A 25,521-nucleotide genomic window follows, 5' to 3' on the forward strand; every position below is an offset into this window, starting at 1 on the left:
ATGTTGATTTTAGTGAGAGTTCATTAGTAATTTGATTAGTTTGAACTAATTATCATGAACATAGTCTAATTGTCTTTGCAAATATGCTCTAGATCAATGGATCGTGCTACGTTCAATATGAATACTCTCCTAGAGAAAGATAAAATGAAGTCCAATAGAAGCAACTTTACGTACTGGTTCTGTAATGTGAGGATTATCCTCGAAGCTGCCAAAAAGGTCTATGTTTTTGATGCAGCGCTTGATGCAGAACCCGCAACAACTGAGTCTGAATGTCTGGCTGACTCAATCTGAGGACCATAATACAGTTAGGTGCGGCCTCTTGCTTGGTATAGAACCTGAGCTCCAAAAGCATTTTGAGCACCACACGACCTTTGATATGATTGGGAACTGAAAACATTGTTTCAGACCCAAGCCCGTGCGGAGAGGTATGAAGCCTCCGAAAAGTTCTTTAACTGCAAGATGGAGGAGAACAGCTCCGTTAGCGAGCATAACTTTCTATTTTTTGAAGAACTTTTGAAGTTTTAAGAGAAACTTTCATAATTTCTGAAAAGACATTCAAATTTGTCCCATGAACTTTTAGAATTATTTAAAATAACTTACAAAATTTCTAAAAAGAACTTCAATATTTTCTAGCAACTTCCAAAATTTATGGAAGAACTTTATATCTTTCCTAATTCCCGGTGCGTCGGCCAGTACCCATGTGTCATCCTCCTGGTCTCCACTCATCCCTCTAGCAAGCACAATGCGAACAACATGGCAATAACGTCGGGCCACATTTCTCGCGCCAGCGGTGGTCCCTGCACCCCTGCCTTGGCCATTATACACGTCATCGTCGACCTGTCCACACAGCCCCGACAACTCCCTTCTCCTAGCGCGGTTCAATGAATCATCTCTAGTATGTCAGTGTCACCATTTGCGCCTATCTTCGCTCTTGCAACTGCAAGCGGAACCCAGTAATAGGTGAGAAGTGGTGCACATGTGTCGTGTGGTGCACATGCTCCTTGAGTCGCGCGTGTGTGTGTGACAACGCTACAAATAGTTGACCACCTACGAAATGTGGAGTACTATTAACTAAATTTTTTTATAGAAAAATGTGGAGTACTATTAACTAAAAAAACAAATAAGTATACCGTCGTAATATATATCATAAGGGATATAATAGAACTAATTGAGAGTTATAATGTTGGTAGAATTTTCTATAAATGTTGACTTATGACAAATGTAGAACATCTTATAGATAGAAGTATGTTGCATGCAATTCCGAAGAAAAAGTTTCATGAGCTCCAACCTAATGGAATTTTTTCTTTGTCTTTAACAACTATGAGTACCACTTGATCTTTCAAGCAAAGTTCTTGGATTTTCCTATGCTGCAATCAAACAATTTCCTCATGTGTTTTGAATTCCTACAGATTTTTTGTGCGAGAAAAATTCCTATAGAATCTAACTTGACATGACATTCAGTACTTTTCCCCCCTGTATTTTGAAATCGTGCGAATAAGAAAGCCCTTTCTTCTCGTGAGGTTCGGTGAATCCTCACGGACGCGTCAGCGTCACAAGTTGCTCCTCTAGGCCTCGTACCTGGGCCAGCCACCAGTAAAAGCAGTGTGGCGGACACGCTCGCCCTCGCTGTAGTGCCAAACGTTCCCCGTCGATCGCACACGCCATTTCTCTACCTTGCGCACGAGCCGGCTCTTTCCTCCCGATCTTTTTTCTTCTTTTTGGGGATGATCTTGGAAGCATCCAGGCTTTAGACAAGTTTTATTTTATTTATCCTTTAGTTATTAGCGCCTTATTAATCGCCCCCCTTTTCTGCTGCTCATTTATTATTACCAGTGGAGTACTCCGTATATCTCTCCCTCCGCGTGTTCAGTGTTCACCGCCAGCCCGGTTGCCAGTTTGCCACCAACCAGCCGAAAAGCGAAAAGAGGAGAGAAATATCGGGAAGGTGAAAAACCCTCGCTAGATCCCCTCTGGTTTCCACAAAGATTGGCGCCGCTGCTTTTCCTGAGGAGTTCGTATTTTCGGTCCTGCTCTCTTCAGTTTTCACTGGTACGGAGTGAACGAAGAAGGGATTTCTCGGTATGGTTTTCGCCTCTGATCCATCCTGGCTCATCTCCGTTCTTGATTTCCGCTCTCCCCTTGAAATCGTCTGTGCTAGAGGAGTCAGAAATTTCGCGGTCAACAATGGGGGATTTCTCCTAGGCTGATCTGATTTGGGGCTGATTTTTCTGCCAGGGATCCCCTTTTCAGGTTTCTTCCGTTTCCATGCCTACATGGCCTTGCTGCTATAGTTGCCGTGTTGTGGAGTCTTAGCGATTGGCTGTTTCTCCCTTTCCGTGCCAGAAATCGCGGCTGCAAACTCCACACACGGTGGAAGAAAAGCCTCACCAGATACCTCAAGGGCACTTCTTGTCAGTGTTGCCAGCTCAATCTGTTGAGAGATGGAGGGGAATTTGCCACCAAGAACATTGATGCCTGGAGCCCTTTCTGATGTGGAGGCGTCGTTCGAACCGCACCAGCAGCAATTTCAGTTCGCCCAGCCCCAGCTTCATCAGGGTATGTTTGCAACCCCTGCGAATCCGGTGCAGGAATTAAGCAATGGGGTGAAGACCTCGCAGAGCGACGAGGACGATGCCCTCCACCATGACCGCGGTGGCAAGGCGGCCTCCCAGTGGCACCGGGTGAAGTGGACCAGCGACATGGTCAAGCTGCTAGTTTCGGCCGTGGCGTACATCGATGAGGATGTCGAGATGGACTATGGTTCGAGCAGGAAGAAGAAGCACGCCATGTTGAAGAGGAAGGGCAAGTGGAAGCTGGTCTCCATGTCAATGAACGAAATGGGGTTCGCGGTGTCGCCACAGCAGTGTGAGGATAAGTTCAATGACCTGAACAAGAGGTACAAGAGGCTGACTGAAATTCTTGGCCGGGGAACAACTTGCCAGATCGTCGAGAACCCTCAGCTTCTTGAAGGGGTCAGCCTCTCAGGAAAGCTCAAGGAGGAAGCAAGGAAGCTTCTGAGCTCAAAGCATCTGCACTATGAGGAGATGTGCTCCTACCACAACCAGAACAGGCTGTGTCTGCTTGAAGATCCGGTCCTTCAGAAGTCACTGCGTTTAGCGCTCAGGAGTAAAGATGATCATGAAAAGAAGAGCTCTATTGGTGATGATGATGAGGATGATGAGATGATGCTTTCTGATGACGATGAAGAAGACGACGAATTCAATGATGACACAGAGGCAAGTGCTGAAGATCATCATCACAGAAGTCACGGCACAGAGAGGCTGCAGCTTGATTATGGCGAGACATGGTCTGGATCACATCTGTCAGAAGTTGCTGCTATTGACATGAACAAAATGCTCTGCGAAAGATCTGGCGGTCTATCTGCTGAGAAGGATTCCCCTGGTACACATGAGATTCAAATTTTGAAACAGCATCTGAAGTTAAAAGCTCAAATGCTGAAATTTAAGCAGCGACAATTCAAGTGGCTGAGGTTCAGCAAGGAGAAGGACAGGGAACTGGAGAAGATGAGGCGGGAAAACGAGAAGATGAGACTGGAGAATGAGCGGTTGGAGCTGGAGCTGACGCTTAAAGGATTAGAGATGGGTATCAAACCAAAGATAGTTATTGGAGACTGGAAATGGTAAGAGTAGAAAGCCTAGAATTGCTGGTAATCCTTTTGCTTGCTTCAGGTGCTTACAGATTTATATGTAAATTTATCTGTGGCCCTTGATTAAATTTTAGATTATATCTTAGCTAGTTGATATTAGTTAAGGAATGACTATTCCAGTTGTTTTAGTGTTTACAATTGGTACCTTTTGACCTATCGACATGCAAATTGTATGCTCATGTTGTCATTCTACTTGTCCGCTGTTATTTCTCTGCAATATTCTTTGTGTTTTGTTGTTTTTACTGTTGCCATTCTTATGACATCTCTGTGCAATTACACGGATGTCTGTCCCAGGACTGCCAGTATGCGATAACATGTTGAGGAATTGACTCAATGTGCTTATGGAACACCAGTATTACCGAAGAGTTTGCTGTCTTTACCATGTTTCCCAGGTTGATATGATCTTAGGTGGGTTGCCTTTCTTGCATTAGCCCAGTTTTTCTGCATTTCTTTCGGAGTGCAGCTCTGTCAAGTTAACGAGTATCCAAAGTTGACGAGTTCTCTTGAGTTTAGATTGTGGAACGTTGTTGATGAGTATCGAAAGTTTCCTCTGTTGATGAGTATATGCACGAGTAATAAGATGATCGTGGACTCTGACGTGGTGGATAGAAGTCTCCTACCTGGTTCGGCGTTGACAAGGGCTCATTGGCTGAAGCGCTGCTGTGTTTCAGGTCCGGCTACTGCCTTTTGCCCCCGCAAACAAGGATGATGTTTGCATAGTTCCAGGGAACCTGACATATTTCTGAAGGTAGGCTTAACGGGTATATTCTTTTCACTGTTGATAGCGTGGCTGAATGTCTCAACTCTTAAGGAGCAAGCAAAGCTGAGTTGCTGCAAACTGTTATATATTGAGGATGCCTTTGATTGCCAGTGCTGTCTCTGAATATCCATTTCCACAGAAGAATCATCTATCCTGACAAGCAATCATCGAAGACAGGCAGACAGACAGGGGGCGGCTTCTCTGACCCAGACCACCACCAGATGCATGATTGCGAGACCAAATTAACAACAGAAAACCGCCCGCTTGTTGTACAAGCACAATGATTTATATGCCAGGGCAGGCAGGACGGCATACGGATCATTATGCACGAATGGCTTTTGGTTCGTCAGGAAACTCCGGAGTCTTGCCCCGCTGATGCCCGGCACTCCAGCGGCGCAACGACCCGGCCGTCGCAAAGTCCAAACGCACTCCACTCCCTATCATCCATGGCATATGATATGTGCAAATGGAAATGCTCAACCTGCTGCACCGCACCCGCTGGCCTCGATGGCAGCGTCGTACCGACTAAAAGCACATAAGAAGCCCGCCGGCTACATATGCGCAGATTGCTTCTCCCTGGCTTTGTGTCCGCTGCTCTAGCTTGTGCTACTCTGTCCCTGTCTCTCTCTCTCTCTCTTTCTCGTTCTCAGCCTCCGGCAGCGGCTGTTGGTCAGCGCCGGCGATGGGAGCGTGTGCGACCAAGCCTGGTGATCTCAAGGTGAAAGGTGACGCGCCACTTGTCGTGGAAGACGCTGCGGAGAAGAAGCTCGCCGGAGTTGACGCTGACACGGCCGCCGCCGCAGACGATGTGAGTCGACGGAGGTCCCTCAGCGACTTGCTCAAAGAGGTAAACAGCTTTGACCGTGTGACAGCTATTAACTTCAGAACCTTGACTTTGCCTCTACTGTACAGGCAGCAAGCACGCTTAAAGTAGGTCCTCACTTGCCAAATCTTATTGTAAAATCTGCTAGTACTAAATTTGCCCCATGTGCAATGCAACCACAGTCATGTGTAGTCTCTCAAGTTCCAATCTCTAGGCTCTAGCAATGAAAAAGAAAATCTAGTTAGGTGGAGTGCCAAGAATCTCCATTATACTCCTTTTGACTGTATCTGCTCCTTTTGACAGGATGCGGAGAGTGAAGCTGAAGCTCCATCGGCAGAGAAGAAGACCGAAGCAGTAACTGCTGCTACTGATGAAGCTGGCGCCACAGAGGTTGAGGCATCCATTGCGATGACCGAGCCAGAAGGCCCAGACCACACGGCTGAAGAACTGGAACCCAAAGCCGTACAGGATCCTGATGCACATGTACAGGTGGTGGAAGAAGAGAAGCGCGTGGATCCTGATTCAGTCCAGGTTGCTGTCGTTGCTGACGCTCAAAGTTCTGAAGAAAGCAAGGTCGTCGTCGACGAATCTACCTGAAAAAAAGATGGGACATGATGTTTGTTCCCCCTGAAAGCAGAATGATGTTCAGTTCTTTTGAGATTCACAATCGCATTCATGTTTTATTTGCGTGCTGAAATGCCGATACGACTGTGTTTTTGTTTGAGATGTGTATGCATGACTAGGTGGTGTATCACAAACTTTTCCTAGTTCCATCTTACTTGATGATGTCTATTGGCTGGAGTGTGGGGAACACTCGGAACCATCATGTACGCTCAAATCGTTCGCTAGACCCAGGAACCGCTCCTGGCGAGAGAGAGAGGATCCGGTGGCGATCTCCCATCTGCCGCAACTACACCGGCCAGCCGATGGTTCCTGCCTCCTCCGTCCGCCGCCCAGGCAACGGGAGGGTGTGGGGACCCTGGCTTTTCTGCTCTGGTCAGTTAGGTTGGCTTGGTGTTTCTTGAGGCGTTGCTTCTATGGAGAAAAATGTGCCGTGTCAGAATAATTTGTCTCTACTCTTCCTCCATCTTGGCGTCGCTTCAACCGGTGGCGTCGAGGGGCAAGTGGCCTGGTCGTCTCGCCGGTCTCTGGATCCGGCGAGATTCGTGTCTGCTGGTTGGCGATTGGCACTCTCACGGGTGAAGGTCGTATCGGCTGCCGTTGTTGTGTTTGTTGTCCTGCAATTGGGTGTGTGGATACTGGCAGGCGGCGGTGTTCCTCTTCTTCGACGACGTTGGATGAAGTTGATGACGTCGGGTTCTGGTGACCACGGGGAAGTTTCCCGGCCAACGTGCCACAAAGTCTCGGTCTCGTCGCTTGTGGCGGTCCGGTTCATCGGTTCAGAAAGCTCTCCCAGGTTTGGGTTTGGCGGCTGCCCGCCTCTTTTTTCGGCGTTGCCATTGTGGCGGCGGAGGATGAGGGTGGACAACGGTTCGGCGAGGTACAAGTTTCTCCAAATGTGAAATTGTAATTTTAATTCTTACGAGATACTTTGTGCAAAGTTGCTTAACAAGTATGTTTGTCTCATATTGTGAGCATATGTGTAATCTATGTAACGGATTGTCTAATGAAATATATGGTTATTTAAAAAAAAATCGTTCACTACGGAAGAGGTCTTTTACGCTAGAAAAGCAACCCGTTCACCTTAGATCAAACATGTACACCGCGCTCCTTCAAACAAATGCTTTTGTTTTCCCCGAAAACAAGGAGGCAAGAGTCCTTGGCGCGTCTGCATCGATCGACCGACGCACGCGGCTGCTGCCAACGTCTATTTTCTATAGCAGGATGGGCAAGTGAATTAATTAACGTCCGAGTATCAGGTGGTTTCTCTCTGCCATTGTTAAAGCTTCTAATCTACTACATGGTCCGGTCCGGGTACGATGACCGTGCCCCTGCCCCTGCCCGTCTGAGCCATCTGGCCATTAACCGAGCGGTGAATCAGCGAAATCCAGTGGAGACCGGCTGAAAGTTTTCACGTGTCCCCGTCCCCCGAATTTAACTGGCAGCGGTGGGCAATATGCGATTTGGCTGATCAAGTGCGTGCGTGCGTGTGTGCGTGCCAACTCTCCTCACGTGTACCCAGCAGCACTTAACAGCAAGGGACTCCATTCACGCGTGCATTCGATTCGAGCGAGTCGCCTGCGAACCCGCTCGTGAGCGAATTGATTCTGCTTCGGATGAGATTCGATCAACATCTGATGGCTCAAGCAACTCTCGACTAAATTCGGCTAGCACTGAGTGACCGGAAAGACCGGAACTCTCTTTATCCATTCAGGGTCGGGCTAAAATCGACCTCTCGAAGATGCATGCACGCAAGCAAATCTGCTCACTTGGAGGCACCAACACGGCTCAACCTGTGTGCAAGCAAGCTTTGCACAACAGCAAGTCACAGTATTTTGTCAGACTTTCTAAATACATCCTGTCATCCGGTACAGACATCAGTCTTCGACACAGAGTCACGCATAAAACAACTATGATTTAGAAAAATGAAAGTAAACTTAGAAACAACAAAATTGTAAAATAAAAATAAATAAGATTAAACACATTACTCATGTGCCTTAACTTAGCTTGTTCATTGACTCAAAGTCTCGTTGGTGATGCTTTCTTTGGATTTGGCATTGGTGGAGACTCGCTGTCTCTTCCGGTGTGCGTCCAGGCGGCTATGGAGGTTGGCCGCCTTTGGCTTCGGCGAGCGCAAGAACCCTGAGGGATCGTTTTGTATTTTTCTATCAGTTAGGTTATTTCTAAAAAAAATGGGACAAGTGTTTTTCTCTTGGTTTGTCTTTTCGTTTCCACTTTTTTTGTTCATGTAACTTTTTTTCCATTAATGAAATACATGGTTGCTCAAGTAATATGGATCGGGGGTGTAGTTTTCTTGTTTCTAAATATAAGAAGTCATGACTTTGTTGCAAATCAAATTTATTGAACTTCGACCAAGTTTATAGAAAAATTTATCAACATCTACGACTATAAATTAGTTTCATTAAATTCATCGTGACATATATTTTTATACTCCATCCGATCCATTTTATTTGTCGAAATATTACATGTATCTGGACGCTTTTTAAACATAGATACATTCATATCTAAGCAAATTTGAGACAAGTAATATGAGTCGGAGAGAGTAGTATACTTATCTGATATTCTACGTGTTCATACCTTTTCTTTTTAAACTTGGTCAAACTTTAATGTTTTTGACTTAATACAAAGATATATAATTAGGAACGGAAGCAGTGGATCTCAACAAATCTTAGCTTTAAGTAGTAACACGGTGTATATAGTACAGTAGAATTTTTTAGACCAACCAGTTCACCAGAAAATTCGAGCTAATTTGGAGTAGATCAACTGCGAAGTCTAGAGGCAGAGGGTCGATCATCAGTGTATACGACTCCACCGTAGTATCGCGCAGCTATTCTTTTCCACCTTTCGTCCTTTTTCTGCCAGGGTTAGTCCTTTACCGTGCGCATGGTATGTCGTCTACGAAAGCAGCAACTTTAAGCCTAGCAGCAGAAAGGAAGACAAAAGAAGGTAGCCAAAATAAAAGGGCAGACGAGCTTTGTTTACAGTGGATTAGATCGAACATGAGCACTAAAAGGAAGAAAGAAAGCTTAATCGACTCTGCTAAAATGGCCACTAATCGGTACGTACTAGAGATGAAAGGAGAAGAACATCTAGCATAAAGTTCCTAAAGACGCCATCATGATGAACCCTACCACCACTGGCACCATACCGGGTCGAACCAAAGCAGCTCCCCCCACGTCCTGCAAAATATACAAAAATGAAAAGTCAGATAAAGAACAAAACTATCAAACGTATGGTGATTGGAGATATGAAAGCAAAGGAAGTGGAAAGATTTAGACTTCACTGCTTGAAGCGCTTTTGAAGTGGAGTATTTGAAAGCAGGAAAAGGAAAAAGAAAAGAAAGGAGAAAAGAATGACTGAGTACCTGGCGCTTGACGCCGGGCGCGGACATTGGCAGGATGGTGGCCGTGTCCGTGACGCCGCGCGGGACGGGCACGGCCGGGCTGCTCTCGATGAAAGGAGTGCCGCTCCCGGAGTCCGGCGCCGGCGCTTCGGCCGAGGCGGGGGCGGGGGCGCGCGAGGGGCCGGGCGACGATGACGGCGCGAGCGCCGGAGCCGGAGCGTGCGCGCCGTGCCTTTCCTCACCCTTTCCCCGCCTCTCCTCGCCCCGGCCGCGCCTCCACCGCTCCGTTGGCAGCCTCGGCCTCATGCCGTCGTCGTCGGCGCCGGTCACCGGGGGCGGCGCGGCGAGCGGCGACAACCCCGGCGAGGGCTCGGGCACTATAAAAGTCAGTGGCACCTTCTCCTCGGCGCCGTAGCCAGCGCCATGCAGCTGGCCAACGCAAGACAACGACACGATGTCACATTCAGGTAATCACATCGATAATTCACTTCAGCTTCAGCTTCAGCAGCTAATCGATTAATTAATCAAGGTGGATGGACGTGCGTACCTTGAATGCTTGCGACGGATGCAGGAACCAGGAGCAGAGCAGCAACGACGTGAGCAACGAGAAGTAGCATTGCACATTGGACAATGTGGCATCTCCCATCTCTCTCTCTCCTTTCTTCCCCTGTTCTTCTCCTACTCTTGGCTTCTGGCTTCTGCTGCTCTTGAACTTCGTACGAGCTGACGAGTTGCTATTCTTTGGGTTCGTGGAGGCTGGAGCTGGAAGCTTTGATGCAACAAGTAGCCGTGGCGCCGCGCGACAGCAAGTGGTGGGAGTAAATAGGAGGCACCGCACCGCACCGCACATGGTGGCGGTGGTGGCTGGTGCAGCACTGGCCTGCAGTGCAGTGCAGGCAAGGGTTAAAAGGCAAAAAGCCCAAAGCCCAACGGCCACGAGGGCTAACTGGTAAGGAAGCAAAGCCTGTTGCAAACTAACAAAGCAGGTCTAGCTTTTTGAGGACTTTCTAGGGGTGATGATGGGAAGAACGGTTATGTTAATCGGTGGATTTGAGATAACCCTGCGCACAGACATGTGGATTCGGGGTCGGCCTTGGCGTGGTGTTTAATCTGTAGCTAATCGCGAGCTGTGACAAAGAGAAGGAGGCGGGATGAGGACTGGAGGGTGCAGTGCAGACAGCTGCTGCCTTCGGCCGTTCAGCGTGGGGGTGGGGTGGGTTTACTTTTCGGTCGCGCCTTTTGCTTGGTGTTTCGGATCCGAGCGGGATGATTCCGATGCCCGCGCGCGTGGAGTCCGAGGGGGGCGCTTTCCGGGCCCGATAATTGTGACATCAATGGCTGGCACGCGCACCCCCACCGGCGTCAACTCACCCGGCCAGCCCAGCCCGCTTGGCCGGACTGCCCTCTCTCTCTCCATTATCCCGGTCTCCAACACGTACGTTGGGGCTAGCTTTCCAATTTTAACCGCATCTCGGTGTCCCTGCAGCAAAATTAGCCGGCCCGAGAGCACGGCGGATGCTACTGCTTGTATATGTCCTTCCGTCCTCTTCGCGTATCATCTTTTTGAAGTGACAGCGTGATCCGTATAGGAAGCGTGCATCGCACACGTCCAAACAAGACGCGAACACGCACAAGGTGCTCTGGGGCTGGAAAGGGATCAATCATGGTGCCATGATGCGTGGGAGTGTGTGTTGCTACTAATCAGCTTATAATTATAAAGAATCATGGCGCTGCACTGTCCGTTCGGATTAGCAGTGTGTTTTGGGAGGATTCAATTTAGAGCTAGTTCGGCACCTCTCCTTTCATTTCATTTGGTCCAAATGAAATGAAATCTATTTTTTGGTAAGATTTCATTTGGTTGAATTTGAATTTCGGATTCAAAAATCATGTTTGTCTACCACATGAATTTGTAGAGTTAGAGACAATTTCAGAGAAATGATTGCTTGTAGAGAGGAATTGAGGTTAGTTGTAGTGTGATTGCATTGAATTGCAAATTAAATTCATGTAGTCAATTTCATGCCAACCAAACAAGTTAGTTTCTAGAATTCAAAATGAATTTTAAAATTCTAGTCCCAAATGATGGGTGACAAACAAGCTAGAACTTATTTTATATTTGGTGAAACGATGCATGTATATTTTGAACAGGACATAGAATTGCAGTACACTCCTATAGTCTTAAGACATTGGATATTTCAGGGTCTTGGAAAAAGACATCCATTTGCCTCGGTCCATTGGAGTAATAAAAGACGAAGGGTGTTTCGGTCAACAAAGAACTCACAGAGCGGTATGCCTTGGCTAGTTTAGCGGCCAAGAGATTAGTGAATACATGTGGAATAATGATATTGTCAATGTCTATGATACCTAAAATGATGATATGGAAAACGATCGAGTTTGAATATATATGGATGTGTGTATTGCGTATGAATGATATGTGATGAACATATGTATGTGATTCAGTTAAACAAATAAACTACTCCCTCCGTCCCATATTAAGTGACATGGATTTGTTAAATATGGATGTATCTACACACTAAAACATGTCTAGATACATGTAATATTTCGGCACTTAATATGGGACGGAGGAACTAGTGTGATTTTGAGATTTTAGTTCATGTAGTTGAACTAAGTAGGGTCAGAAGGTACTCTCAAGATAGCCGTTTGCGCCTCTACTCACGGACGAATCCCCACCGTCGCACGCTCACGTCCCACGGGAGCTCTTCTTTCTGGCCTCACCGAGCTTTGCTGCCGCGTAGAACAAGGACCTAGATAACTAACTGCCTCGCCCGAACTCCACCAGCGGAGAGCTCCCCATCGATGAGTGAAGGGAGGGCCAAAATGTTTCAAGGTGTCGTCGGATAGGAGGCTGAGGAGATCTCCAAGGTGAACCCTCATTTATGGTCCTCATTTGTTCTAGCATTTGTCCATTTGAAGGGTGTTTGGATAAATGAGAGTGGGCAAAATACCATGTTGTCTAGGAGCATCTATTTTTTCTCTTCATGGGTCTTTGAGGTGTGAGCCAGATGAACAAGTGGTCACTCTTTACTCTCTCCCAAATTTGAAGAGGAAATAAGGGACATGGATAAGTTTTGGACAAATGGGGTTCTCATACGGCGTTTTGTTGGGCTTTTCTATTTCTTGGGCGCAATATTGAAGCTTAGGTCCAAGTATTTTATTAAAGCATACTTAGGCCCTATTTGTTTGGGCTGCAGATTCTGGAGAAGCAGCTAGGCCTGGTAGGACCTGAGAATCAGTTGGAGCTGGTGCTGGACGACTGTTTGGCAACCTGCTTCTCAGAACAGTTGGTGGGTCTGTAGTTGGTATTGAAAGTCTGAAATGCCCTTGTATGCTGAATGTGATGAATACTAATCTATAAACTCTATAAAGTTGAAGTCCACTAAATACAATAAATGTAGCAAGCTGCACATGCAGCCTACCCACGTCCGCATTTTATCTAATTCTAATTTTCATTTAATTCCTGTTCTAATTTCCAAATTTAATTTCCGTGTCCCGTTTCGTCCCCGCGACGCCGGTGTTTCCCGCAGCAGCGCCTTCATCTCGGCTTCGCCTAGGCCTTCGCAGCCCAGCACCAGAAGGGGAAAACACGGCCTCAGTGTTGTGGCCTGTGCGGGATGGGGGAAATCCCTGGCGCGGCGCTCGCTGCTTCGCCTGCGCCGCTTACGAGGCGGACCCCCTTGCGTGTGCGTTAGGCCAGGGAGCCGGAGGAGGACGTGACGAGTTAAGCGACTGCGCCCATAAAAGGGTTCGATCTCTGTGCTTAAGTGCTAGTTCCTGGATTGACTCACTAGCACACACAGTTTCAAGATGTAATATCATAGAACAAAGGTCTCAAATATTACAACGCAATATCCAGAATTTAATAGTACTTACAAACTCGCATAACCACATGGGTTAGCTGGAATTAAAACGAAAAGTTCTATAGTGTCGCACCAGTGGCACCCGGGGCGCCCCCGCTGCACAACGCGTGGGTCGCACCGCTGGGTTCCCGGAAGGATCTCACCCCGGGCGGCAACGTGCAGGCTGCCCAGCAAGCTACCAGTCCGAAAGGGCTAGCGGGGCTTCGGGGAATAATCCTGCTTGGGCACCTCCCGGGAAGGCACTTGCCGGGAGGAGGCATTCCTGGGCACAGCTTTCCGCCGCGAGGGCGGGGCCGAGCGAACAGAGCAGCAGCGCCACGTGGGCGCGCGGCAGGCGCCCAGTGTGCAGTTTCGTCAGGACAAGGAGTGAAGAGCACGGCGCATTTAATGACCCGACAGGAGGGAGGTTATCCGTCTAGTCAGGCAAACAGTGGCTGCCTAGGGCTAGTTTTTAGGCCTTAAGACCCCTAGCCGCGGGTTTGGCGCTCATGCATGCATGCCAGCGCACCGAGGAGGAGCTGCCCAAGCTTCTTGCTTGCCATTTGTAATCCATGCATCGTAGCACCTGTGATATCCCCTTGGCTATAAAAGGAGGACCCCCGCCTGCGGTCAAAGGGTTCGGGTTTTCAGCTGGCTCGTTTTTCAGTTAGTTCGGTCTAGGTTTGGTTCGTTCGTTCAATCAACAAGCAGTTCTCCACTGGTAGTAGCCCCGATAGAAAGGAACACTTAGCCAAAAAGAGAGCACCCGGGGACCCTTCCTCGGCAACTTGTAAACCCTTTGTTTTACGATAATACAAGCTCAGACAAGTAGGACGTAGAGTTTTACACCTCCGGGTGGCCCGAACCTGGGTAAAAAGTGTCTTCGTGTTCATTGCATCCTTATGCTTTGCATTGGCCCCGCCGGAGCGATCCCCGTAGCCCACTGCTGAACCTAAAAGGGGGTGCGCACCCCCGGTGTCGGAGCCCCGTGCGACGACATATAGCGGAAAACGAAGATACAAGAGCCACATCAACACCACAGTGGTAGCATGTTGGAATGTAGGCTCGTAACCCAAAGACCAAAACGTACCCTCACTCTTCATCAGAACTTCCTGCATCATTAAACGATGCAGCCACTAGGGTCAATACATTCAATGTATTGGCAAGATCACAACTTGATATAACAGCACCTAACAAGTACATGCATATTTATGGAAAGGTGGAGTTCAGGCTATTTGCGTAAAAGCTTAATTGTTTAGTCCTATCATTTTAACCGAATAGTTTTATCACTATTGGGCATTGGGTAGACACACCAATGCTCCTATTAAACTATGGACATTGAGTAGACACATCAATGCTCCTAAATCCAAGTTCAAACCATTCAATTTAATTTAAGAAATTAGAGTGAGCGAGACTTTCCTTACAGCTCCCTAATCTAGCTGCTCATAAATGTCCATGGCCGGGGACTCGGCTAAGTACTTAGTTTGACACTCTCGAGAGGTTGTACACTTTACCCACAAGAAACCGACGTTTTAATCCCTTGCTGTCCTCAGGGTAGAGTAGCAACGGCATCGATTACAAGACTTTCATAAGTAATCCCCCAGACCCATACCGAGGGACCCGCTCCCACCTACACGGCTACATCATCACGATCACCTCGGGCCCAGGTTCAAACAGCTTACTCAATCTTGGCAGAGCCCATATTACCATGTGGTTGTACTGGAAGCTACTACACAGGAAACTAGTCCAGTCTCTAGTTACCCCGGGTGGCATTCCACATTTTGCGACGCAAATGGACCCATAGACATGGACCTGACGCCGCATAACATCCAAAATCTCAAAGCCCCCCACCCAGGATGGTTCATTAACAATTAAGTTGTTTTGTCAAACTCTAAGTAAAACCCTGCTTTTCTCCATAACCACAATATTATCATGATGTAGTAATTTCTCCCACGATACTACCATAGCCTAGCACTCAACTACATACGATGACAATTTGGTAGCAAGGTAATGGCACGGATAAAACTACACTACCTGGGATTCATAGTTAGCATAGAGATACAAATAATATTCCTAATGCAACTAATAAAACATCTAGCGCATAGTAAAATATTAGGGAAATGATCAAAGTGACTTGCCTTGTTCAAAGCTGTGGTAGTTCTCGCACTCTTTGCAACAACATGGTTCACACTCCAAACAATCTAAAATAAACAAGCACAAATGCACATAAACATGCAATTCAATACAAAGAATATGCCATGATGCACTCCTAGCTTGGTTTTAGTATTCACAATTTTAGTTTCTGTTTTGAAGATTTTTTCAAAGGATTGGACAGATTTAACATATTAGGAAGGTACTCATTGTGCAAGAATCAAAATAAGATTTAATAATAGTTTAATGGGTTTTTAGAAGGCATGGAACAAAATAGTTTGGTACTGCAAGATTATTTTACAAAAATAATTCTCCCTCTGATCCTACTGCACCGGGAATACACTTTAAACATTTTTTGAAATGACAACAGGTTCAAAATAGTTTTAAAACATTTCATATGAATTATAAACCATAGTTAAACATTCTATAATTTGGTTCTGTTAAAGTTATTCAAATTCAAAATTGAACAGTGTGAAAAGAATCTACATGCCATGCTGATTCCAGAAAGGTGCAGAACATGAATTTTGGCCAAGCGGTTTAAAAGTTATGATCATTTGAATATCCAGGGGTGTTTCTGCAACACTTCTATTTTAATTCGGCCGGGAGAAAATCTTTTAATTAAGGGGTGACACGTGGCAACTCCTGATTGGTTGATACCGGTTCGGGATTGGAATGAAAGGCAGCTGTCGGATCAACATAAAATGGACGGCCCAGATCTACGAATACCCTTCACTTAAGTGTTCTAATCTCAACCGTGGAAAGTAGATCGGGCGGTCGGGGAGCATCTGTCTTACCTCTGGCGGCGGCGGTGGCGTGGGTGTTCTGGCGATCCTTGGGGCTCAGGAATCGGCGGGAAAGAAGCGGCGTGCCGAGGCGGTTCTCCTGACGGTCGTGTTACTCCTCGGGGTGGCCGGAGATGGCGGTGAAGCTCGGGTTCCGGCGGCGGCGGCATGGAGCTTCGGTCGGAACGGGCCGGGCGCTACAGTACACAAGAAACAAAAGCGAGCGCGTCATGGCGTGCGCAAAGAAGAGAGAAGAAGGAAGCACCAAAAGATGGTGGCTAGAAATCACCGGTTAGTCGGCGGCGACTTCAAAACGTCGCGGTGTCCGAAACTTTCCGGCGAGCCATTGGGCAGCTTGGCGGCGTGGAAACGGTCGAGTGAGAGAGGAGAAAGACTGCGGGGGTGAGAGGCTTTATACCGACGCGGTCGGTTGAGAAGATGGGGGTCGTGGGCGAGGAGGACGCGGCCTGCGCGTGGAATTCGGCTGCCAATTGGAGGAAGAAGGCGAAGCTGGCAGGTGGGGCCCGCCTGGCAGCGGCTGTGGCTCGGGCGCACGCGGAGGTGGGCTGTGCGTGCGGTTCGGTAAGTGGGCCGGCCCAGTAAGGGTCGGTCCGGTTCCCCTTTTTTTTCTTTTCTTTTTTTCCTTTTTCTTTTTCTGGTTTTGAACTAAACTTTTGATTTAAAGCTCCAAATTGAGTCAAATAAAATGCAACAAATTTTTTAAAATCATATCTTCATATGATTCAACTTTTGGGACAAGAATTCCCTCAAAATAAAATATATAAAAATACTTTTGCCTATAAAATTGCCTTTAGGGCTTTATATCTAATAAAATTTGTAGTGTTTCAAATCCAAAATCAAATACCAAATATGGGGTAGCATAATCATGCTTTAAACCACCTTTATTAACATCACCCTAATGGGTCAAAAATCCAATTGGCAAAAGAGAAGTAAAAGCAAGATTCAATAAAAAGAAACTTGGTTATTAGATTTTCCTGAGTTAATTTTCATGGTTTAAAATGTGATGAAATGCAAAGGTGACATGATGCTCATGGAATGCAATGCATTATGAAAGGTTTTGGAAATTTGGGATGTTACAACGAGGTCACCGATGGCCAGGTGGTGGGGCCTGTCCACCTCGGAGGGGTGAAGCCGAGAAGGTTCCTGCGGGACAATTGAAGACAGACCAAGAGGGAATTTAATTGGATCAATTAGCTTCCTGCTTGATTGCTTCTTCAGTTTTTCTCTTTATTGCTCCACAATTCCTCTATGTTGGATCCACTTCTCTGCCAGTCTATTTGCCCCTTCTCCTCTGCCTCGAGCTCGATCATGGCCGAGCCCCTCATCCATCCACTCCTATTCCACTTCGGTGTTATGGAGTTCGTTTGAGAGAGATTGGGAATTGGGACTCTCAAGTATTTGAAAATTCTCATGAAGATTGGACATAGGGACTCTCTCTCTCTCTCATAATTGGAATTTCTCATGGATATTGGCAATTGGAATTTCACTCTCTCAAGTTATTGGAATTCTAATGCAGATTGTGGGATGGTTCATGATGGAACCACGTCAATTTTCATGGCGGTATTTTATTTTCAGGTATGTAATATGCTTCTTCATTACTACCTCCGTTCCTAAATTCTTGTCGCTGTTTTAGTACAAATTTGAACTAAAACAATGGCAAGAATTTACGAACGGAGGGAGTAGATCCCTAAAATTGTACATTTTAATAGGCCTAGAATTCCTTTTGGTAGTTTGTTCGATCAACAGCTAATGAATTGCTAATTGCTCATTAGATAAAAATTGTAGGAGAGGCTCACACCATACAAAACTGATTGCTAATTGTTAAACTTGAAGATCCATAATTAGCTACAAGAACAAATTATGAAAAAGATGGTACAGGGGAGGCGAACAGAACAGTGTGGTGACCACTTTGTATCACCTTCACTAATCCTAGATTTTCTTAGCCTGATAAGTCCTCTGAGTTTTTCACAAATGCGCAGGTTTATTATATTAGTGTGTTCTGGTGAGTCAAGCTACATAGTAGGAACCATGAAAATAGAAACAGGTACTTATCCAATCAGGCACTCAAGTACCCGATGTCTGATAATTTCTTACACTTGCGTTAAAAAATATATTTTTTGTTCTTTAAAGATGTTGTTCCATTCAGAATCTAATATATATAAAAGCAAAACAAATAATTTAGCAAAGATCATCAGTAGGCTTAGCAAAATAAAAATACAAACGGATTAATAGAGTAAAACACCATTCTTAACAAGAATTTCCGCAGCAACGCGCGGGGTATCATCTAGTTTTGATTGAACTCGGTAGTCCAAAATATGAAGTGCCCATACATTACCACCAGCCACTAGTAGGAAATATAATATTCCCTCCATTCCAAAATACACCTCATATATATTTGTGCACTTGGATCAAGACAACTCTCGTTTCTAGTGCATGACCACTCATATTGGGTTAAGAATAAATGGATGATAGTTATTGGCCGGGTGCGGGTACAAGAGAAAAATGAGGTGTATTATGGAATAAATGAAAAAATCTATACACGTTGTATTGTGGAATAGAGGAGTAACAAGTAGTCCAAAATATGAGCTCCAAAATACATACTGGCTCTACCATACAACTTTCCTATCACCTATCAAACCATTGGCGATACTTTCACAAACCACATCCAATGTTGGCATTATGGACTCCTTGATGAAGACCAGGAAGGCCCACTCCCCCGGCATATAGTTCTCATCTTGGTCACATTTATAGAACTTTTCGTTATATAAAGCACTCTCTCTAATCCAGTTATGAAGCGCCATGCGTGCAACTTATGCGGGTTTGCTTCTCAATTGCATAAGGAGGGACATGCAGTAGGATACACCATTTCATCCCAATTTGCTTTTGGTTGGTTCTGCTTTTCTTGTTCTATCTATATACATCAACGACAAGCATATTTGTTAATAGCATACATACAAGAACCCCAATCCATGAATGCCCCATCAATACAACACACATGCATACATCTATGAAATACATCTATACATCCACACATAATACATGTACACAAAATCCCAGGTCCATCCAAACATGCAGCAGAGTGGGCATCCATATATGCAGCCACATTAGAGAGAGAGGAGGGGAGGAGGGGGGGGGGGGGGGGGCTCACCTTGTCCTCAGAGGTAGCAGGTTGGTGGCAGGGTACGACGGTGAGCAGCTCGGGGAGGACGCCGACGAAGTAGTGTGGTGACCGGCGGCGAAGGGCTCTATGTCGGGGGCGCCCATAGAGGCAGGGTTCGAAGGGACTTGCAGCGAGAGGGCCGGTGGAGGGCAGGGGACTCAGATCCGGCGAGGGAGGGCGGGGAGGAGAGCGACGACAACCCTAGCCGCCGCTTCCCATGGGCAAGCGAGGGGGGGGGGGGGGTGAGGGGGGAAAATTGAAGGGGTTTTCACTTGTAAGGTTGTGACATTTTGGTCGTAATTATGGGGAATAGGAGGGGTAGCGCTAAGCGGGATAGCCAGAGGCTCGGGAAGCACCTCAGGACGTGCTTTTGAGCTTTCAGTGCAAATTGGAGAAGTGCTTTCCATAAGCATTGCATGGCTTTTTTGCTTTTTGTTTGAGATTCTGCTGAGGGTTAGAAGCACCTAAAGCACAAGCAAAGCCCAAACAAACTGGGTCTTAACCAGGCCAGGACTTCAACAAAACACTTCTATTCCAGGCTGGCCCGGTCAGGCAAGAAACTTATATATTCGTACTTTTCATTATGTCAGGTCTTGTCACACATACATGCCAAAAAAATACAACTGAAGGTAATCTTTCAACTTCTGTTCCCTACTAAAAAACTACTGCCTCCAATCCTGCCAAAAACTAAACTCCTCCATTTAGTATTGTGCTAAATCAACGAAACTTGTTATGAATCGGGGGGAGTAGTTAATTTAACCCCAATATAAACGTCAAGAGCAGACTAAATTATCCAATCCTGCCAAAAAGAATGGAAAATGGCAGGATGTGAAGAAATCAACCATCACGGGTTAGCTTGAATGCAAGGAGAACAAACAGGAGGGTGAATATAATCATAAACGCAGCGAAGGACAAAATGACGCCCTGTGAAAAACCCTTCCTTGCTTCTCCAACCAGCTCAACTTCGCTTAACAGGCGCCTTACTTCGTTCATGTCTGAATCCTTTGCAGCGCGGAATAATCTGTTGTGAACCTCATCCAGCTTGGTGAGCCTTCTGGCTCGATTTGAATCCCTTGCAGACCAGATGAATCCAGTCATCCTCCACAAAAGGATTCCAACGTAGATTGCTACAATGCAGTCAACAGTGTAATGATGACGCCCCCGTATCTCCCTCTGGGCACTGTGCAGGACTAGAAACCATATGACAACAGATATCCAGCCCCCATAGGCTTCCTGCATAGAAAGTGTTAAGATGGATATTTGTTCCTTTTACTATCATTTTTCTTGAGAACAGATTTAGGGATTAACAGCTGAGCACAGAAATTAAACCAACGTTTGTCCAAATGAAGATGGAAACTCATATTGAAGAAAAACAGATGACAATCGCAAGCTGAGTCTTTCACCAAAATAGAATAATCGACCAGAGACGAATCTAATGAATGTTACTAAAACAGCAATAGCATAATGAACAGAGCCTAGAACTGATGAACGCAGATTTAAGAAAAATCAAATTGCCCCAAAATTGAGAGAGGCTCATATTGAAGAGAAGAAGATAGACAGTGGCTTGCTGAACTTTTACCACAGGAAATACAATGAATGATATAAAACCAGCAATAACTTACTGAAGAGTGCCTAGAACTGATCAATGGTCTTATTTTATAAGGACTTGTATATAAGTATGGACACAGGCTGTGGGATATCCTCTAAGGCTGAAGCACATATTAGAAACAAAAACTGTATAGAGTCAGTGTATCACATTTCTGTATCAGTGACATTACATGTTTGAAAATAGGGTGAAAACTTTAAAGCCACAAAACCTTGCACCAGAGAGTGGGATCATGAGGAGACCTGCATCCTCTGCTCCATGGCTCAGGAGACCGTCAAACAGCTTTGTTTTGCATGGACTGCCCTTTTCTTAATAAGGTGTGGGCAGATGTTAGATGATGGAAAGGAAACTTCACTTTCACGATAGATGAAGCACACAAAATCGAGGAGTGGCGGAATGGAGATCGCAAGATTTTTGGTAAAGAAAGGTGATGCGAAATGGATGGGCCCCTCATCTATACCATCTGGGATGTGTGGAAAGAGCGAAATCGTCGTCTTTTCTCCAATGAGGCAAACGAGAGTGGATATGTTGGGCTTCTTATTCACGAAGACTCTCATTTGTTTAAATGGGCTTCTGTGCCAAGGGTGGTTGCTGTAATCTCTGACGGAGAGTAGTTGTTTTAAATCGCTGTAAGTTTTTTTGCTAACCTTGACCCTAATAACCAAGGTTAGCACTACTCGTTTTCTCCTATGACGAATGACAGAGCTCCTGCCAGTTTTCCTCAAAAAAGAAAAAGAGGAAAAAAGGGTGACCCTGCCACCCTGGTGAGTTTAATTTCATATCATTTGCAGCAGAACATAAGGAAGGGTAAATGCATAGCAATTTCAATTTATGTCATGACGAATAGGGGGGAGAACATACCGTCCATGCCATAGCAGTCAGGACAGCAACAAGCATATGCCCACTATATATAAGATCACTACAACCACCACTGGCTTTCTTCAGCAAATGATACCATGAAGGGCCTTCTCCAGCAGTTGGCCTCAAAATGTCTATTAGGAAGTTCATATGTCCCCACTCAGGTCTATACTCAACAGCATAATCTTGAACAATTGCTGTAATAAGAAAAGGATAATAAACAGTTACTTCAAATAAAAGAAGCAGCTATTTTCATTTGTTAAAATGCTCTAACCATATGGCATATCCTCCTGCATGACCCGACGGATTGCAGCTGGATCAGAGGCATATGGAGCATAATATTTCTGTGCCCAAGGATGATAATGGTAAGGTATTTGATACCGAGCTTCAGCACACCAAGGCCTCGGGGATGGAAGAATCGTAGCAAGGAATGTTATGGTCCGGAGAAAACGCCCTACTGCCATAGTGAACATATACCTTGTGGCTATTCCAAGTCCAGGACCTTTGATGCAGTCAAAAAGTGCTGAGAACCCCAACATGATAAATAACATCAAATAGTGATGAAGTGTGATGATCTGAGCTCTCAGTAGATCAACCACAGTTTGAGGAAGCCTCTCATTCAGTGCTAGAAGCAGCCACTGACCAGTGTCCGGAAGAGGAGCAGTAGATCTGTGAATAGCATCGGAGCTATCTAAGTTTAGCTCTTTCAAGATTACAGAGTTCGTGTATGCCTCGAAAGGTGCAAAATGAAAGTATTTTGCACTCAAATAAATGCAATGGAAACTAATATTGTTAAAGAGTGTACCAAGGGTGTTGATGTTTCCCAAGACAGGGAGGTGGCATCCCAATATCCAAACAATGGAACTAAAACGGTATGAAAAACTGGTAAGTTGTTTCAATTCCATCAAATTTATAAATTATAATCACTTGAAGAATTCCAAGTTGAACAGGAGGAACAAAACCATGACTAACATAGCTATAAAAAAGGTTATAATATATACTCCCTCCGTCCCAAAATAAGTGACGTGGATTTGTATAGATTCTTATGCAAATCCACGTCACTTATTTCAGGATGGAGGGAGTATATAAACAGAACGAGCTTTTATGTACATGTTTGATGGCGCATCAGCCAATGATTGCAGCTTATAATTTTTGCTTCACAATCAAACAAAACATTATATTTCCTATGCAAAGCACCATCTATCTATTCACATTCCTCACTTAAAGCACAATGTCTTGAGCTAATTGTCCTAACTCGTATTGGGATAAGTTGATGTGTGGCCCAAAGGTGTGATGAACATATGATATATATTTCTTACTCCCTTCGATCCATAACAAGTGTCAAGGAATTGTACTAAATTTAGTATAACTTTGTACTAAATCACCGACACTTGTTATGGATCGGAGGGAGTAGCAACTAGTAGGAGTTTACGATACGGGGTACAACTGTCCACGTACCAAAATGCTGATGCCTTGCCTCTTAGAAAAGTTGCAATCCTCATATTACAGGTCTATAACAATACCAAAGATGAACGGTGTGCCCAAATTCGACAACTAAAAGCGTCCGGAGTAGACCTGTGCCATTGGCGGCCGAGCACGGAGGAGACGAATCGGACGGAGATGGCCTCGCAGAGGAGCGCGGCGAGCATGAATGTCAAGGCGGCGAGGAACCGCGGGGCGGTGCGGAGCTCGGCTTCCCAGCGGCGGTAGAAGGGCGCGCGGGCGGCGGTGGCCAGCGCCAGAGCCGGCCAGAGTGCCGGCTGCAGCCGCCCGTGCAACGAGGGAGAGAGGTGCCGGAGGTAGTCCGTGCCAACGTACGCCGCGGCAGCCAGACCCAGACCGCCCGGCGCGAGGGATCGCAGGCGAGCCGCTGGACGCGGTGGCGAGATGGGCCGCTTCGGCATCGGCATAGGCGGGGAATTCTGGGGAGAGCTCCTCCTGGTCTGGACATGGCTGAGCCGATTGGAAAATCAGTATTCCATTTTCTCCCTATTTAGTCACCGCAAGTGTAGGGAGAAAAACATCCGTTGCCAGTTGCCACACAAAAATGAACTGCCTAACACACTCGTTTTCTTTTTTTGACCGGGCCTAACACACGGGACTTTTGTTGCAAGTATTTTTCATTGGGTTTGAAGGTACGTTTTGCTTTTGATCTAGTCACATACTGTATTGCTGAGCTCAAATTTGCAAAAAAAAAAAAAACTCTTCGTTTTTTATCTTCAGATGGAAAATTGCACCCGGGGAAACTTTTTCTGTTTGCCGATTCGAAGCATCTTGTGTCGGTTGTTTCCGAACGTATTGTAAGAGGCTGGTTTTTGACCGGGCCTAACACACTGGTTTTGCAAGACGTTACATGCGTATTTAGACAAAACTGCGATAATAAATTTTGCCCCAAGGGGGTTATAATTTCAGAACGATTGGGCAACGAAAAAAAGAACAATGTTTTTTCGTGTTGGGTCACCATGATGTAATCATGCAATCCCAAAAAAGATGTCACGGAATGCTTTTCCTATGGTGCCTCAGCTCATCGCTGGTCGAGGTGCATAGAACAATCCAGGTGCTTACCCATAGTTGATGGTAGCTTTGCTGTTATGATCATACTAAATGCATTAGCAACTTGTTTGCATCCGTCATTTGGGCCTAGAATTATGGAATTCATTTGAATTCCAAAAATTAACTTGTTTGGTTGGCATGGAACTGGCGACATGAATTCAATCCCAAATTTCATGAAATCACCCTATAACTTTCTAAAGCCATCATTTCTCTGGAATTATCTCTCCACTTTACAAATCCATGTGGTAGACAAACATGATTTTTGAACCCGGAATTCAAATTCAACCAAATGAAATCCTATAAAAGATTGGATTTCATTTCATTTCTATCAAATAAGAATTATTGTGACTAATTAGGCCATGTAGTTGTCATCCAAATAATTGCAATAACAACAATTTACCGGGGCAAGTAGATATGGATAAACTGTCAAATATGCATGCATTAATTGACAACCGCTTGTTAACAATCTGCAAGTAGTGTGCCCCAGACATTTTTTTATAGCAAATGTTAATTATATGGTCGAGAAAGGTAAATAACTTGGCAAGTGTATACATATAACCTGGCAACCGCTTGTCAATAATTTGGCAAGTGTACGCCTGACATTATTTGGGACAATTTTTGTGAGCGAATGTTAATTATTAATTATAAGGTACGATTAAGGTAAATAATTTGATAAGTGTGCACAAATAAACTGGCAACCGCTTGTTAATAATTAGGTAAGTGTACGCCAGACATTACTCTGAGAAATTGTCAATTATATGATATGATTAAGGTAAATAACTTAACAAGTGTTCCTAAAAAAACTTGACAAGTGTGCACAATAAACTGATATCAATTTGTTAATAATCTGGCATATGTACCCTAGACAAATATTTGCTAGCGAATACTAATTACACGGTATGGTTAAGGCAAATAAAAGACTCGAGAAGTGTGCACAAATAAAATAGCGCAAGCTATAGTACGAAATAACATGTATAGTATTTGCAGCGGGCCGTTGCTAAATCTTACATCGTGCTATTTAAAACCTTGGTTACCATGCAATTCCAAAAAATGGTATCTGCTGTGGATTAGAGGTAGCAGCTTCTCACTTGAGAGAGGGTTGGGTTGGGTTGATGAACAATCCAGGTGCTCACGCATGGTTGATGGCAGCTTTGCCATTGTTATGATTATAGTAAATGCACTAAGATTATTCTGACCAATTAGGCCCTGTAGTTGTCACCCAAATAATTGCAATTGCAATAACAACAATTTACCGTGCAAATAGATACGGATAAGCCGATAAATATGCATGCATAATTGGC

General features: G+C 45.4%; 4 protein-coding genes across 6 annotated transcripts; 2 read left to right on the plus strand and 2 right to left on the minus strand.

The window, feature by feature from the left end:
- The first annotated feature begins 1,636 nt into the window (after positions 1-1,636).
- Positions 1,637-3,859, plus strand: LOC100828617. The gene is made up of 2 exons (XM_014901674.2): positions 1,637-2,079; positions 2,236-3,859. The coding sequence occupies exon 2, from the start codon at positions 2,442-2,444 to the stop codon at positions 3,642-3,644; it is 1,203 nt and encodes a 400-aa protein (XP_014757160.1). The 5' UTR covers positions 1,637-2,079; positions 2,236-2,441; the 3' UTR covers positions 3,645-3,859.
- Positions 3,860-4,038: 179 nt separating this feature from the next.
- LOC106866573 lies at positions 4,039-6,036 on the plus strand. Its single transcript, XM_014901675.2, has 2 exons — positions 4,039-5,274; positions 5,554-6,036. Exons 1-2 carry the CDS (start codon positions 5,110-5,112, stop codon positions 5,845-5,847), a joined length of 459 nt encoding a protein of 152 aa, XP_014757161.1. The 5' UTR covers positions 4,039-5,109; the 3' UTR covers positions 5,848-6,036.
- A 2,508-nt stretch (positions 6,037-8,544) lies between these two features.
- On the minus strand, positions 8,545-10,242 carry LOC100846827. The gene is made up of 3 exons (XM_024460524.1): positions 9,783-10,242; positions 9,257-9,664; positions 8,545-9,071 (listed from the first exon to the last, which is right to left on the minus strand). Exons 1-3 carry the CDS (start codon positions 10,083-10,085, stop codon positions 8,982-8,984), a joined length of 801 nt encoding a protein of 266 aa, XP_024316292.1. The 5' UTR covers positions 10,086-10,242; the 3' UTR covers positions 8,545-8,981.
- A 9,493-nt stretch (positions 10,243-19,735) lies between these two features.
- On the minus strand, positions 19,736-23,645 carry LOC100821018. Of its 3 annotated transcripts, none has more exons than XM_024462274.1 (4): positions 23,243-23,645; positions 21,942-22,531; positions 21,671-21,864; positions 19,736-20,436 (listed from the first exon to the last, which is right to left on the minus strand). In XM_024462274.1, exons 1-4 carry the CDS (start codon positions 23,575-23,577, stop codon positions 20,041-20,043), a joined length of 1,515 nt encoding a protein of 504 aa, XP_024318042.1. In that variant the 5' UTR covers positions 23,578-23,645; the 3' UTR covers positions 19,736-20,040. The 3 variants fall into 3 exon arrangements, with proteins under 3 accessions (XP_024318042.1, XP_003572596.2, XP_024318043.1); XM_003572548.4 differs by having other exon boundaries at positions 21,942-22,336; positions 23,243-23,643; XM_024462275.1 differs by lacking the exon at positions 23,243-23,645 and adding an exon at positions 23,126-23,230.
- Positions 23,646-25,521: the final 1,876 nt, after the last annotated feature.

The sequence above is a fragment of the Brachypodium distachyon genome, chromosome 3 (genome assembly GCF_000005505.3).
Source record: "Brachypodium distachyon strain Bd21 chromosome 3, Brachypodium_distachyon_v3.0, whole genome shotgun sequence".
Taxonomy (NCBI): Eukaryota; Viridiplantae; Streptophyta; class Magnoliopsida; order Poales; family Poaceae; genus Brachypodium; species Brachypodium distachyon.